At 53.5% G+C, this 14,177-nt stretch overlaps 7 protein-coding genes across 7 annotated transcripts; 4 read left to right on the forward strand and 3 right to left on the reverse strand.

Annotated features, from left to right (window-relative positions):
* Positions 1-217: 217 nt before the first annotated feature.
* BROUX77_004839 (uncharacterized protein) lies at positions 218-1,409 on the reverse strand (the record flags this gene model as incomplete). The annotated part of the gene is made up of 5 exons (XM_073749646.1): positions 218-247; positions 312-1,022; positions 1,094-1,147; positions 1,228-1,241; positions 1,322-1,409. 5 exons carry the CDS (start codon positions 1,407-1,409, stop codon positions 218-220), a joined length of 897 nt encoding a protein of 298 aa, XP_073605296.1.
* A 552-nt stretch (positions 1,410-1,961) lies between these two features.
* BROUX77_004840 (uncharacterized protein) lies at positions 1,962-2,768 on the forward strand (the record flags this gene model as incomplete). Its single annotated transcript, XM_073749647.1, has 2 exons — positions 1,962-2,162; positions 2,394-2,768. The coding sequence occupies 2 exons, from the start codon at positions 1,962-1,964 to the stop codon at positions 2,766-2,768; spliced, it is 576 nt and encodes a 191-aa protein (XP_073605297.1).
* A 431-nt stretch (positions 2,769-3,199) lies between these two features.
* BROUX77_004841 (uncharacterized protein) lies at positions 3,200-4,245 on the forward strand (the record flags this gene model as incomplete). The annotated part of the gene is made up of 3 exons (XM_073749648.1): positions 3,200-3,253; positions 3,353-3,968; positions 4,043-4,245. 3 exons carry the CDS (start codon positions 3,200-3,202, stop codon positions 4,243-4,245), a joined length of 873 nt encoding a protein of 290 aa, XP_073605298.1.
* A 335-nt stretch (positions 4,246-4,580) lies between these two features.
* Positions 4,581-6,020, forward strand: BROUX77_004842 (uncharacterized protein; the record flags this gene model as incomplete). The annotated part of the gene is made up of 5 exons (XM_073749649.1): positions 4,581-4,943; positions 5,019-5,099; positions 5,164-5,279; positions 5,362-5,483; positions 5,563-6,020. The coding sequence occupies 5 exons, from the start codon at positions 4,581-4,583 to the stop codon at positions 6,018-6,020; spliced, it is 1,140 nt and encodes a 379-aa protein (XP_073605299.1).
* Positions 6,021-6,154: 134 nt separating this feature from the next.
* BROUX77_004843 (uncharacterized protein) lies at positions 6,155-9,533 on the reverse strand (the record flags this gene model as incomplete). Its single annotated transcript, XM_073749650.1, has 7 exons — positions 6,155-6,248; positions 6,308-6,588; positions 6,654-6,844; positions 6,904-8,662; positions 8,729-8,861; positions 8,925-9,418; positions 9,489-9,533. The coding sequence occupies 7 exons, from the start codon at positions 9,531-9,533 to the stop codon at positions 6,155-6,157; spliced, it is 2,997 nt and encodes a 998-aa protein (XP_073605300.1).
* A 1,080-nt stretch (positions 9,534-10,613) lies between these two features.
* On the forward strand, positions 10,614-12,879 carry BROUX77_004844 (uncharacterized protein; the record flags this gene model as incomplete). Its single annotated transcript, XM_073749651.1, has 4 exons — positions 10,614-10,902; positions 10,988-12,068; positions 12,132-12,393; positions 12,451-12,879. The coding sequence occupies 4 exons, from the start codon at positions 10,614-10,616 to the stop codon at positions 12,877-12,879; spliced, it is 2,061 nt and encodes a 686-aa protein (XP_073605301.1).
* An 80-nt stretch (positions 12,880-12,959) lies between these two features.
* On the reverse strand, positions 12,960-13,568 carry BROUX77_004845 (uncharacterized protein; the record flags this gene model as incomplete). Its single annotated transcript, XM_073749652.1, has 3 exons — positions 12,960-13,112; positions 13,183-13,262; positions 13,334-13,568. 3 exons carry the CDS (start codon positions 13,566-13,568, stop codon positions 12,960-12,962), a joined length of 468 nt encoding a protein of 155 aa, XP_073605302.1.
* Positions 13,569-14,177: the final 609 nt, after the last annotated feature.

Below are 14,177 nucleotides of genomic sequence, written 5' to 3' on the forward strand. Positions count from 1 at the left end.
ACCCTTGTTTTTTTGAACAAATAGGTCATGAGAGTGCTAGCTAGCAGGGATGACGGGATGTGATGTACTCTACTTGTTACAGGACGAATAGATTAAACCAGTTACGAATGACAGCGAGCAGCGTACGCGACAAAAAAAGAAAACGAAGAACAGAAGAAGGACAGACAAGCACACCCAAAAGGATTCGCACAGATTATTTAAACGCACGACAAAGCACCTACTCGAACTCGTCTTGTGGTATTTGTCCCTGTTGAAGGTTAGCAAAGCAAACAATACATGGACAGGTTGGTTTAAAAGGCACGTCAACTTGCCTGCTGCGTGGGCATCGAGGCGTAATACATGCCATCGATTTCGCTATACAGCCCATTTTGCGCCTGAGTATACTGCGGGGCTGTTGCGCCCGGGTACATGACACCTGGTTGTTGGTAGTCCTGGTCAGTTCTCAGGTTATGAGTGCCCATGGCGTAGTCGCCGGAGCTCATGTGGGCTGCAGAACCCCCAGCAGCGGGAAGAGCACTCGGGATCTGAGACGGCTGGCCGGCGACGTTCGCCATGGCCTGGGCCTGAGCCTGGGCCTGAGCCTGGGCTTGAGCCTGGGCCTGAGCCTGAGCTTGAGCCTGAGCCTGGGCTTGGGCAGCCGAGGTTTGGGTATTGGAACGCTTGGCATTGGCAGCGGCTTCTTCCCTCGGGACAATGTCAATCAGGAAATCAAACATGTCGGATTTTCCAAGAGCCGAGGCGATGTCGGAGCGCTGGAGAGTGCGGCGCTTGTTCTCCTCGGCGTGGATCCACGCACGCATGGTGAGTTCGGTGATGAAAATGTCGCAGCCTTTCGCAAAGAGGATGGGTGCTTCGGCGGAGATCATTCTCACGTCTGGGTCGGCCTTCATGACCTTTTTGATGCGAGCCAGAGGCAGCTGGTGAATCTTGTAATCATGGTTGTCGTTTTCGAGATGTTCGATGGTGTGTTGCCAGTAGGTGGTCATGATGTCTCTGTAGGGAGGGTTTAGACCCTGGGGGACCTATGCCGCGATATTGGTCAGATCGGATCACAGGGCCAGCGCACAAAGCAGAGCGGGAAGCGGAGACTTACGTTGGCCCACGGGCCGGTATAAATTTCACCTGGGCCGAGGCCTTGGGCCGCGATCTACACCAACACCAAATGTTAGCATTTGGGGAACAGGGCAAAACAAGCATGCATGCGATAAAGTCGCCGCTTCAACGTACAGCGGCACTGGCGCCTGTGTGTAACGAGAAATGTCAGCTGGGAATGTCGCCTTGGCGGACAGATGGAGAGAACGAAGAACAAAAACAGCCTTACCATAGTGGCCTCCAAGGCTGGTATCATAGACCACCTGTTCGCGCGGGAGCTCTGCCGGGGCCGGTACGGCGTTGGAGGCGGCGTCCATGTTGGCGGACATTGTGGGAAGGGCTTTGATTTGCGGCGGTGGTGGGGTTATTCGCGAGAGGCGAAGATTGCGGCGAAAGGAAAGCGCGCAACGCGACAAGGAAGAAATGAGGCCTTCCGGGTAGTGCTTTGGAGTCAAAGGAGGGCGGTTTTTTTTTTGTTGATATGCAGTTGGCAGAAAAACAAGATGGCAAAAAAAAAAAAGACCGGCTGACTGTGAAAATGCAACTGCTCCATGAGCCGCCGCCACCTGAAGCACTTGCCTCCCTTCACGCTCGCGTCCTCCCAGAATGGGCAAGAGAGAGCTTCTTGCGCCGGTGCCCGCGCCCGCTGACTAACTAACTAACCCCAACCCGATCGTGCTCCACTGAAACGCCCCACTTACTGGGTCTGGGCTTATCTTATCAACCCAACTTTTTTTTTCTTTCTCGTTGCCATTTAATAAGCTCGCCTGTTTTTTTGGTCTCTCTCTCTTGTTCTCGTTTTCCTTTTTCTTTGTTCTTCATCAAGCTCTGGAATACTCCGTTTTAGACTTGGCCACAAAACCAGTCCCATGACAGAATTAACCACACAGATCGATATCAATGGGCTCCTGGCTGCTGCTGAGGCGCGCCTCTCCAGCTTAACGGCACCCAAAAAACAGGCGCTGATCCCAGCCGTTGACAAGAGCATTGCCGTCCAGGCTCAATCTCAGTCCAAGAAGCCTGAGCTTGAGGTGCGCCAGGTCGATTCTGCCAGTCACGCTGCATCCAAGGTAAGCGAATTGATCCGCTCCCGCACTCTTGTTCCTTTTATCTGCCCGTGATGAAGATTGGCCGCTTAGGCACGTGGAGGCAGGCTTGATCTCCGTTTTGGTTGGTCTTTCTGCAATTACATGATACTCTTTCTTTTTCATAGTTACTCTGACGGCATCCCCTTCTCTACTCGTTTGCTCTGACACACACAAGCTCGGGACTCCTTTGCTAACATGCGTGTTGAAACCAAGACTGAAACGAAAGATACTGCTGGCAGTGGCTGGTTTGATCTCCCCAAGACCAACCTCACGCCCGAACTCAAGCGTGACCTGCAACTCCTCCGCTTGCGCAACGCCCTGAACCCCAAAGTCCACTACAAGAAGCAGTCGTTGCGCTCGCAAGTGCCACGTTACAGCCACGTCGGCGAAGTCGTTGCTGGTCCAACCGAGTTTTTCAGCTCCAGAGTGAGCAAGCACGACAGACAGCGGACCTTTGCGGACGAGGTTCTCGCAGCCGAAAAGTCTTCGGGCAAATTCAAGTCCAAGTATAGCGAGATCCAGGTGGCCAAGACGAGCGGCCGTAAAGCCTTTGCCAAGGCACGCAAGGCTGCCCGCAAGAGCAAATAAGCTGGCCGCAACGCGCGCTCCTCCGTGGCTGGACCGCCTCTGTCTGTCGTATTCTGCATGTCTATTATTTTGCGACGAGCTGTGTCGTTCAGGCTGAACTGCCGTGTTATTTTTGATTTTGTAATTTTCTTCTGGATCTGTGATGCTGGATATAGGATAGGACTTGGTTTTTATGATACCCGATAATTAAATTTGTTTTCGCGCTACAATAATAAGACTTCTGATATAACGATTTCCCCGTCCTGGCCTCTGTGAAGCGGTTAAGTGCATATGCGAGCCCCACATTCATTTTCTGCCGTCCTCCAAGCGCAAGTCCATCTGAATCTTTGCGTCGGGTTATCTTTGCCTTGGCTTTGCTCACTGGCCGCTTGTTGTTGGCGTTGTGCCTTTTGTCTTCTTCTTGCTCGCGAACACAGCCAAACATTGCCGCGATGAAGGGCTCAACACTGCTGCCGCAGGCCATTGGCTCCCTGCGGTCTTCCCAGGTATGACTGGACCCGAGCCGGCGAAACGCCCCTCGGCGGCGCCACAGAAGCACCCCAGGGCTCCTCTATTCTGACAATTGAACCTCTCGATATGCACAGATCCCCGCTTCGGCCGGCCTCCGCTTCCTCAGCCGGTCTGCTGCGTACAGCGCCACGCCCACGGGCCCGAAGCCGCCGTTTGCCGCCATTGGCAAGTCGGACGCGGCGTCCGAGACGTTTGACCTGCCGTCGATCCAGTACAACAAGTTCGGCAACAGCAGCAGCGCAAAGAAGGCCGAGAATGGCGCGGCGGCGGAGCCCAGCGAGGCCGAAGAGAAGCTTAGGCGGCTGCCGATGAGCGTGCAGGCCATCTACATGAAGCCGTTGAAACGGACAGCCAAGTACGGCATCCCGTCGTGCGATCTCCAGCTCCGCTCGTACAGCTTGCGACCGCTCGAGTTCTTTGCCGACTTTGCCCTGCGCGCCGCCTACTACCTCAACCTGCCGGCCTACGGCCCCGTGCCGCTGCCCCAGATCACCGAGCGCTGGACGGTCCCGCGATCCCACTTCATCTTCAAGAAATCACAGGAAAACTTTGAGCGTGTGACCAAGCGCCGGCTGATACAGATCCGTGACGGAGACCCGCAGGCCGTCCAGGTCTGGCTCGCCTTTCTCCGCAAGCACGCCTTCTACGGCGTGGGTGCCAAGGCCAATGTCTGGGAGTTTAGCGACCTAGGTATGTCCCACCCAACCCATCGTGTTCCTGCGCACAGAGCCGCTTTGCTAACCACCGCTTTTGCTGCTGTCCAGGCGTCGGCAAGACTATGGATGCCGAGCTGCCCGAGTCCGAGGAAATGGAAACGGCCTGGGGCCACTTCGCCCAGGACCGGCCCTACAAGTTCAAGGACCTGGAGCAACTGGAGAAGCTGGTTGAGCAGCCCAAGTTCCGCCGCCCGTACCGCGACGCCGCCACCGAGACCGCCGCGCAAAAGGAGGAAGCCAAGGCTACGTAGCTCGAGGCACTTGTTGGGGTGGTGTAGAGTCAATGTCATCCGGTCTTGCCTGTCTGGGCCTTTGTATAGTAGATTTGAATTGTACGGTGCATTTTCGAGATTGCATTTACGCGCAGGGCCTTTTGTTTCTTTCTTGCTACAATCTCTCAACCCCCGAAATGTCGTCTGTCTCGTTATTCTCGTGAGCCTGGTAGCTACATCACGGACCCAAAATTTTCTTCCCACCCTATCAACGTTATGCATGTAACGGGACCCCACTTTTAACCACCAAAGCTTCAACATCGCATTCCACGAGAACCCATCTGCAAGCCGCCACGGCATTTCACACCGCAAATATGTCGTGCAGTCTCGGCTCTATGCAGTGCTTGCGGTCTTTGGGCCTGCGGCGAATCACGACTTCAAGGACCATTCGGCACTCCTCCACCGCCACAACCCCCGCGAAGAAGGTCATCTTCTCCGGCATCCAGCCAACCGGCACACCGCACATCGGGAACTACCTCGGCGCGATCCGCCAATGGGTCCAGCTGCAAAAGGAGCCGCGCGCAGCGACCGACCTGCTGTACTCAGTCGTCGATCTGCACGCAATCACGCTGCCCATCGCGGCCGACAGACTGCGCCGCTCGAAGCGCGAGACCATGGCGGCTCTTCTGGCGACGGGCATTGACCCCGAGCGGTGCCTTCTTTTCTACCAGTCGTCGGTACGCGGGGCCATCGAGGCTTGCTTCTCATCGCGCCTGTATCGCGTCTTGTCTAACGCGTCGCCTTCTTCTTAGGTGCCGGCTCACAGTGAGCTCATGTGGATCCTAAGCTGCACTGCTTCAGTTGGATATCTCTCACGTATGACGCAATGGAAGGTCTGCATCTCCTCGCGATTCTCTGCTTGCGGGCGTGCTGGGCCAGGACTAACCGCCTCTGTAGTCGAAACTCTCGCTGTCATCCACGGCAAATGTTGAAGATGAAAAGTCCCGTTCGTCACTCAAGCTCGGGCTCTTTTCATATCCCGTGCTACAGGCCGCAGACATCCTGGTCTACAGGTAACAGACTCCCGAGAAACATACGATGTACAGAGTCTGAGTAGGAGAAGCCAACTGCTAAACTCCCTCGTCACAAACATAGAGCAACCCACGTCCCGGTGGGCGACGACCAGCGCCAGCACCTTGAATTCGCCCGAGAGTGTGTGACCAACTTCAACAGTGCTCACAAGAAAAAGATTCTAGTGCCACCACAATCTATTATCCGTAAGATCCAAAGATCCGACCCTAAAGTACCAGAGCCAACAACAAAGCCTTCTAACTGTCTATGTAAATAAAAAAAAAGCCCCGGAGCGCCGAATCATGTCGCTTCAGTCACCAACGCAGAAAATGTCCAAGTCTCACCCAGACCCCAAATCTCGTATTCTCATCACCGATACGCCAGAAGCCATTCACAGGAAAATAATGTCGTCTTTGACAGATTCAGAGGCAGGCATCACATACGATCCTCAGGCTCGGCCGGGAGTCTCAAATTTACTTGACATCCTGTCTGCCTTTGACCCGTCAGAGCGAACACCCTCTGAACTAGCCGAAAGCTTGGCAGGACAAACCCTCAAAGACCTCAAAACTAAAGTATCCGAGGCTGTCATCTCTGCTCTGGATGGCATTGGCCCTCGCTATGCCAGGATCATGTCAGAGGATAATGGCAAGTATGTTGACTTTGTAGAGCAAAAGAGCGCAGAGAAGGCTCGCGAGCGCGCAGCACAAACAATGGCTTTAGTAAGGGAAGCCGTTGGGTTTTAAAAGAGACAAGTATCGTTGATAGGATTTGAAAGAAAAAAGAAACCAAGGCGTGCAGGAGTTTCGCTCGTCGCAAACATTTCTCCTGTAGCTGCCGTGACGTGATCAATAGCATTTCCTGTTTAATATACGTCGCCCTAGGAAACGTATGCGAACTGAGAACCTCTACACGCCAGCCAAAAGTCGCGGATGACCTGGTTGGCTGTGCGAGAAGAGCGAGCAGTGCGTGCACTGAAAAAGCCGGTTAGCGTCAAGGGGGACAAAGACGAGCTTCAAGTAACCGTACTTACACAAGGAGCAGCTTCTTCAAGAACTGGCTTTTATCTGCATCCGAGACCTTGTTGCTCGGGAAGCTGGGGCTCATTAATGCAGCCTCAAGCCAGCCTTTTGCTTGGGGCTTGGTCGCCATCATCTTCTTCAAAGGAAGAGACAGTTTGTCTAGTTCACTGCGAGCAGCATTGCCGCCAATGTTTTTGATGAGGCACTGCGCGATGCTGGGGCCAAGCCTGTCGATAGCCTGACGATACGGGTTTTCCATCTCAAGAGGGACCGGGTGTCCAAGAAAGGCGGCCTATGTAGTGTTAGTAATGCCGGGCGATTAAAGGTTGCTCAAACCAACAAGAACGATTTACTCACCCAAAAGTCAAGAGAGGCTGTCTTGACGAGAGGCTCTTTTCCGTCAATAACTCGGATGCTGAACCCAAAGAGAGCCTCCAGATGATCACTTGGCTGGGACTGAAGTAAAAGAAGCGTTCTTTCAATAGTCAATACCGCCTTTTCGGCAAAGTTGAGAACATTCTGGGCAACCTCAACATCATAATCGATTTCTGTAATGCACCTAGTTAGCAGCTGTCAAGGATATCGTGCATCGTTATTTTTATCTTACCAGGTAATTGGCGAAGCAGTGTTATGGCCCAGTCCATCAACCTAGTGAGAATGGCATCTGGGTTGCTGATCTGGCGATGGGCCAGAGAACTGGATAAGGAGCACGCAGTGGCAATAAAGGCGCCAATTCTAGGATTTGAAGACGATTGCGCAACTAGATACTGTGTCACTCCTTCAATGGGGAAAACAAACGGGCCTGGAATAGACTCGGCGATGCCCACTCGCAGAATATGGCATATTACATCGATGATCTCGCCATTGAAGGGGAATGATCGTTGGACACCAGATATAGTTTCCATAAGCCGAGACTGCACAACTGAGAGTGCAGGAGAGACAGCAAGGAGCGTTGAATCTTGGCGAGTGCAGTCAACAGCTGACCGGAAGTCGCGAGCTATACACAATAGACTTCTCAACGAACGAACTGCCACATGAGCGGCGAGTTCCGCTGGAGTCAGGCCAGCACAGCACCGGGTAGAGCACCGTGTAACATGAGGAATCTGAGATAGGTCCGGATTTGATGCCAACTCAAGACTGAGCTTGACATCTACCTCGACAACGTCAATCATTTGGGTGAGAAAGTCAAGGCGAGTGTTCTCATCCGGGATGATCTGAATAACAGAAGCAATAGCACCTGCAAGCCGTTCCCTGGTTATACACTCAATAACATTGTCGCGCGTCATTGATTGGTATTGGTCAATGAAGCTCGAGGCCTCTGGCATCAAAACTTCTTTACATGAAGTGCAAAGTTCGTAGATGGACTTGGCGGCAGGGTTCGTCAAGACTGGGTCCCCGACAACGGAAAAGAGGACAGTCAATGCTGACGGGAGCCTATCTATGTTTCTCTGGAAGAAGCACGAAAACTTTTCAATCAGTCCAATGCACGTCTGGCGGCACCTAGGAGGCATCTCGGAATTGGATGGGTGGAGTAAAGAAAAGAGCTCTTCCGAAAAGACGGAAGCTACAATGGCATCGGTAGAGGTATCTCGCGAAATACAATAGGAAAATGCTCCAAGAGAATGAGCCACGCCCTCTAGATCCTGCCATCGACGGAATGTTAGTTCTTCCGTCAAGAGTTGGCTGTAGTATGATAGCAACTGGTTGCCCAATGAAGAGTGGGCAGCTTCAAGAAAGTCAGAAACGTCCCTTCTTGCGCTGCCGAATGCATCCTTTTCACTGGTATCCCAATCAGCAAGTTCGTCGGGTGGAGGGAGGACAATTTTTTTGCAGACTGTTTGGGCTACTCTCGCGAGATACTTGAGCCCCACGCCCGATTCGCCATCCTCAGAGACATGCTCCTCTGCGACAGTTTCAGCAAAATTGCACCAAAGCTCAATCACAGGCACAAACAACTTGTCATCAACGCCAGGGTAGCCTTGTGTTGAAATGAAACCAACCAAGACATCGAGGAGCTGGGTTTCTCGAGGTCCAGGAACGGTCGCCAAAGTTGAAATTTGCGAGTCAGCTAAAGCAATGGCAACCAGGCCGTATTGCATGCAATCAAACTCAAAGTCGCCGTTGAGCAGGCGAGCGTAGTAAGATTGGCCCAGAGATCCAAGCAAGAGTGTGTAGATGGCGGCAATGTGTTTTTCCGACAAGACTTCATTGTTGTAAGACAGTAGATCAAGTAGTAGCTCCAACGCGGGACTAAAGACTTGCTCGGTAGAGGTCATTGTCTCTATGACTGTAAGCACAAGTGGCTTGAAGCTTGAAGAGTTTTCGGTGGCTTTGGCAAGCGACTTTTGCGAGAGAGATATCCAGACCTGCAGATGTATGCATGTTAGTGAGGAGGAATGTAGGCGTTACATGGCCGTCTAGGCGGGCTTTACCTGAAGACAGTGGATAGCAGCTTCCGCAACATGGCGGTTCTCGCTTGGACTTTGCAGATAAAGCTGTATAGCATGTGATATCATGGCACAAACATCGTGGACGTTGTCCTGGATGCAGCCGAATAGGTCCAGGCTAGTCGGGAGTCGGTTGTTAGATTGGAGGCGCTATGCCAATGCTGTCGGTGAAGCCACTTACTTGGATATAGAGTTGGCATCGATTTTGGCAGCCTCTTCTGCCAGGTCTGAAGCAAATAGAATGGCTACATTAAGAGCTTTCACGGGGTCCAAGACAGCGGCATTGGGAAGGCCCGAGCCATTCGCAGACAGGGCGGCAAAGACCTGGTGGACGGCGCGTTCCCACGTCTTTGGGAAGCGCAGATAGCAAGTCACCAGGGCTGTAGAGAGCTTCCGCAGCACCAGCTTGCTGGAGTCATCTACCGTATAGGTCAGAAGCCACTGCAGCAGAGTGTCTCTCAGCTCGACAGCTTCGGCGGCAGCCAAGGACGAGCTCTCGGTGTTGAGCTTGACGATGAAGGTGAGAACGCCAAAGAAGCGCACCTTTTCATCGCGGCGGCTGAGCAGCTCGTGGGCAATTCTCCAGCCCTCGGGAGACTTTTGGACCTGGTGGAGCGTGTTCTGGATGGTGGGAACATTGGCAATCGACTCGGGATTGTACAGAGAGAGCACCAGCTGGCACGACGGGATATTAGCACTGTGGTCTGGCAGATTCAGATCGCTGGTTGGAAACAGATGTACTCACGACTTCAACGTCCTCCAGAGAGACTGGGTAGGGTATGGTGGCCATTCCGAGGGAGCAGCACGAAGTCCAAAGCCGGAGGTCGAAAGAGGCGAAGTTGGGTGTGGGTGGGTTGGGTGCAACCCTAGGGTTTGCAGAGTTGGACGAGGGGAGAAAAGGAAGGGATAAGAGAGCCAGGCAGAGCAGGGCTTTCTTTGGCTTTAAGGTGGTGAGAAGGGCGGAATGGGCAGTATCAATGGGTGCATTAGTTGGATGCACTACAGTGGGTGGAAGAAGGGGAAATAGGGCAGTAGGGCAGTAGAACCACGGGAAAATAGGAGGTCGCTACAGGCGCTTTGGGGGGGGGGGGGAAAGGTTCTCGAAGGTGCCATGCACAAACGGCAGGAGCAAATCAAGGCAGATTGGTCCCGTGGCGATGGTCAGAGGCAATTGCGCAGACAGAATTGGGATTGGGATTGGGAAAGAAGAATCAAGAAGCGAAAGAGCCATGAAAAATTGCGAGGAATTACTGTTCTTTTTTTTTTTTTTTTTTTGGCTATTGCCCTGCAAAAAAACGACGAATGGGTCGACCCAGCAATCATGGAAGGCAGGGAGCAGGGGATCCAGTCTTGGGGCATTTGCAAGTGCTACCAGGGAGGGGCTTTTTTTTGTAGTTGTAGTTATGCATGTGCTGACAATTACATCATAGGCTTTGATTGATTCAAGAGGAGTGAGAGATGGAAGCAGCGTTTATGCGGGAGGAGGCCTGTACACATACACACACATAGATGTATATATACATATGTATGTACATATGTATGTAGTTAGGTATGTACATACATATATAACTAGAGCTGCCTGCCCTCTGAACAATCGCAGTTGCCAATGTTGCTCTGGCACCGACGGAAGGAGACAAACAGCCCGCGTGGGAGGTGGCAGGTGGTGGGTGGCTCTTTCTCTTTCCCTGTTCTGGTGGGCCAATGGCGCACCCGCAGGATTGTAAGATCTCCATATATTGCTGCTAGCCGTGAATCAAGCACAGGCAAGAAGCCCCCCTCCAAGGAGAGTAATAGCCAAATAGCCCTCACTCCCTCTTCGGGACGCCCAGCAGCCAGAAGATTTCTCCCTTTCGCTCTCCACCAAGAAGAAATGCTCCCCAGAGCGACTCTTCTCCGCTGCCGCCTCCCTACTTTTGCTGCTTCGGCTCACCGCTTTCAGGCTTGTTCCCGCCGCCTGGCGCTCTTCTCGCGCGCTGGCTGCCCCCCGTCAATCTTGCCAACGCCAATGCCAACGCCAACGCCAACACCACCGCCACCGACCTCCCGCGCTTCTCCCCCGGCCCGACGCTGCTTCTCCGCCATGGACGGCCACGTAAACACCTCGGCGCGCCTGGCCGCTCTACGCGCCGCCATGAAAGAGCACCAGGTCGATATCTACAGTAAGCCCGCCGTCGCTCTCATCCCCGAACCAATCATGTCGTGGGGCTTGTACTAAGCTTCCTGCCTCGCCGCGCTCTCATCCAGTCGTCCCCTCCGAGGACAGCCACTCGTCCGAGTACACCGCCACCTGCCACGCCCGCCGCGAGTTCATCTCCGGCTTCACTGGCTCGGCCGGCTGTGCAATCGTTTCGCACGACAAGGCAGTCCTGTCCACCGACGGCCGCTACTTCAACCAGGCCGCCAAGCAGCTTGACAGCAACTGGACTCTTCTCAAGCAGGGCATCCAGGATGTGCCGACCTGGCAGGAATGGACCGCCGAGGAGGCTACTCAGGGCAAGGTGGTGGCCGTTGATCCCACGCTCTTGTCCAACTCCGTCGCCCGGAAGCTTGCCGAAAAGGTCAGAAAGTCTGCTGGTACCCAGCTGCTGCCTCTTCGGGACAACCTCGTTGATCGCGTTTGGGGTGATTCGCGTCCAGCACTCCCGAGCAGCCCCATAAAGGTTTTGCCCGAGTCCTTTGCCGGCAAGAGCGTCGGGGCTAAGCTGACCGCTCTGCGGGAAGACCTGAAAAAAAGAAAGGCCGCAGGCATCGTCATTTCAATGCTCGATGAGATTGCCTGGCTCTTCAACCTGCGTGGTGCCGACATTTCCTACTGTCCCATCTTCTTCTCCTACGCAATCATCACCCCCGACTCAGCCACCCTGTATGTCGACCCAGAAAAGCTCTCTGCAGACGTACGCCCTAGTCTTGAAAAGTCAAAAGTCCAGGTAAAGCCCTATGATACCTTCTTCGACGAATGCAAGAAGCTTGCTCCTCAGACAGACTCTGAGCCTTCAGATACCTCTCCCCGCTTTTTGATCTGCAACAAGGCTTCGTGGGCTCTGAAGCTGGCTCTTGGTGGCGACGCAAATGTCGATGAGACTAGAAGTCCAGTTGGCGATGCGAAGGCTATCAAAAACCAAACTGAACTGGAGGGCATGCGCCAGTGCCATATCAGAGATGGTGCCGCTCTCATTGAATACTTTGCTTGGTTAGAGCACGAACTTGCCGTTAAGAAATCCAAACTTGACGAGGTTGAAGCCGCAGATAAACTGGAAAGCCTTCGCAAGAAGCAAGACATGTTTGTTGGTTTGTCATTCGATACCATATCATCAACTGGCCCCAAGTAAGCATACATTCATTCCAAAACTTCATTTCAGCGAGGAACATGACCACTAAAACCAAGCAGCGCTGCCGTCATTCATTACAGTCCCCAGCGCGGCAACTGTGCCGCAATTGACCCCAACGCTATATACCTTTGCGACTCTGGAGCCCAGTACTTGGACGGCACCACTGACACCACACGCACTCTTCACTTTGGCACACCGACTGACTTTGAGAAAAAGGCGTACACCCTGGTTCTCAAGGGAAATATCGCCCTGGACACGGCCGTATTCCCCAAGGGTACCTCGGGCTTTGCACTAGACACGATGGCGCGTCAATTCCTATGGGTGAGTGAGGCCCAATTTCGCCTATATCCGAAAAACCTCATGCTAACTCCCACGTAGAAAGAAGGGTTGGACTACAGACATGGAACTGGACACGGCGTGGGCTCGTACCTCAACGTTCATGAGGGTCCTATTGGTATCGGAACACGCGTTCAGTATGCCGAAGTTGCTCTTGCGCCCGGAAACGTCATCTCCAACGAGCCTGGCTATTACGAAGATGGATCCTTTGGTATTCGCATTGAAAACATGATTATGGTTCATGAGGTCAAGACAAGACACTCATTTGGTGATAAGCCATACCTGGGCTTTGAGCATATCACCATGGTACCCTATTGCCGCAAGCTGATCGACGTAGGCCTGTTGACCGAATCTGAGAAGAAATGGATTGACGAGTCACATGCCGGCATATACGAGAAGATGAAAGACGGCTTCAAGGATGATATTATTACATTGGATTGGTTGAAGAAAGAAACAGCACCGCTGTCGTAGAATCTGGACTCGAGGTAACGGACGCTATCAAGGATATGGCCTCTGTAGTTGGGCAACTATAATTATAAACACAGGCGGCATTATATGCGCGCAAATGCAGCTAGAAGAAAGGTGACGCTAAAAGCAGCCTTGAAGGGGAGCTTGTGGGTGATTCGTGGAACAACATTCTGGAGCTTGTACCTCTCGGGAATCCTCAGGTAGCTCAGCGGATTCAGACCAAGGCGGTAGGCCAGCTGTGAAAATGCAATTTAGCAAAGAGATTCGGAGTTGGCTGGCAGAGGGCTTATGGAGTCAGTTACTTACAACCATTGTTGATGCAAGAGCACCTGCAAAGAAGATGAGAACCTTTGAAATCATGGAGACGGCAATGCCAGCCATGAGCCCTAGAACGGCAAGTTAGCATAGCTGAACAGAGTGAGTCTCAACCCAGGCCTCAACCTCAGAAGCGACTTGCCGGTAACACAGCCGCTCGAGATTTGGCCCATGGTCTCAGCTTCGGCGGAAAGCTCCCGCGACGACGGCTTGGCTGGACGTCTGCGGGACTCCAAGACAACGGGCTTGTCCAGCGCGGACACCACGGCCGAGTCCATTTTGAAGGTGTGGCGCGCGTTGAGGACGCACACGGAGGTCAGGCCGAGCGCCATTCCGGGGCGGAGGGCGATGCGGCGGAGGAGAAAGGCGGAAGACATGGCGGGCGGGGGCGGGGGCGGGGACAGACAACGGGAAAAGAAGAAAAAAAAAAGTAGAGTGGGACTGGGAACAATGAATGGTGGAGAGAAGATTCAGGTCTAGACAAGAGATGCAGCGGAAAAATGTAGATTTACATACACACACGTCATCTGTCCCTCGCGTTGCGGCGTGCGGCATGCTGCAGGGCGGCCGCCAGCTGCTGTGGCTGTGGCTGCGTTCTCTGGTCTCAGCGCCACAGAATGGCGGCCGTCAAAAGGGCCAAGTCGCCATGATTCTCGGACGCAAGCGGCAAGCGGGAGGCGGCGCGTGTGGCTGAGCCCCCTCCCTCCCGCACTTTGGATGATTTTGGAGCCAAAGTCTAGGGTCTGGGTGTGCTGACGAGACCTTGGCTTGGCTTGTCTTTTTATCGCTCCCTTGCTCCCTCCCGAGCTTTTTGGTTATCTCGTCCCACATCGCCGCCGCCATGATCTCGGCACCAAGGTCGCATTGCCTGCCGGCCCGAGACCCGGGGAAATGCGCCGTCCGCCAGCTCTTCCATCAGAAACAAAGCACCTATAGTTACCCAATAGCACAAAAAACACAGCATAACCCCCGCCAAGTAGAAAAAC

This window comes from Berkeleyomyces rouxiae, assembly GCF_048999995.1.
Source record: "Berkeleyomyces rouxiae strain 22BRR77 chromosome Unknown BrBRR77_ptg000004l, whole genome shotgun sequence".
NCBI lineage: Eukaryota > Fungi > Ascomycota > Sordariomycetes > Microascales > Ceratocystidaceae > Berkeleyomyces > Berkeleyomyces rouxiae.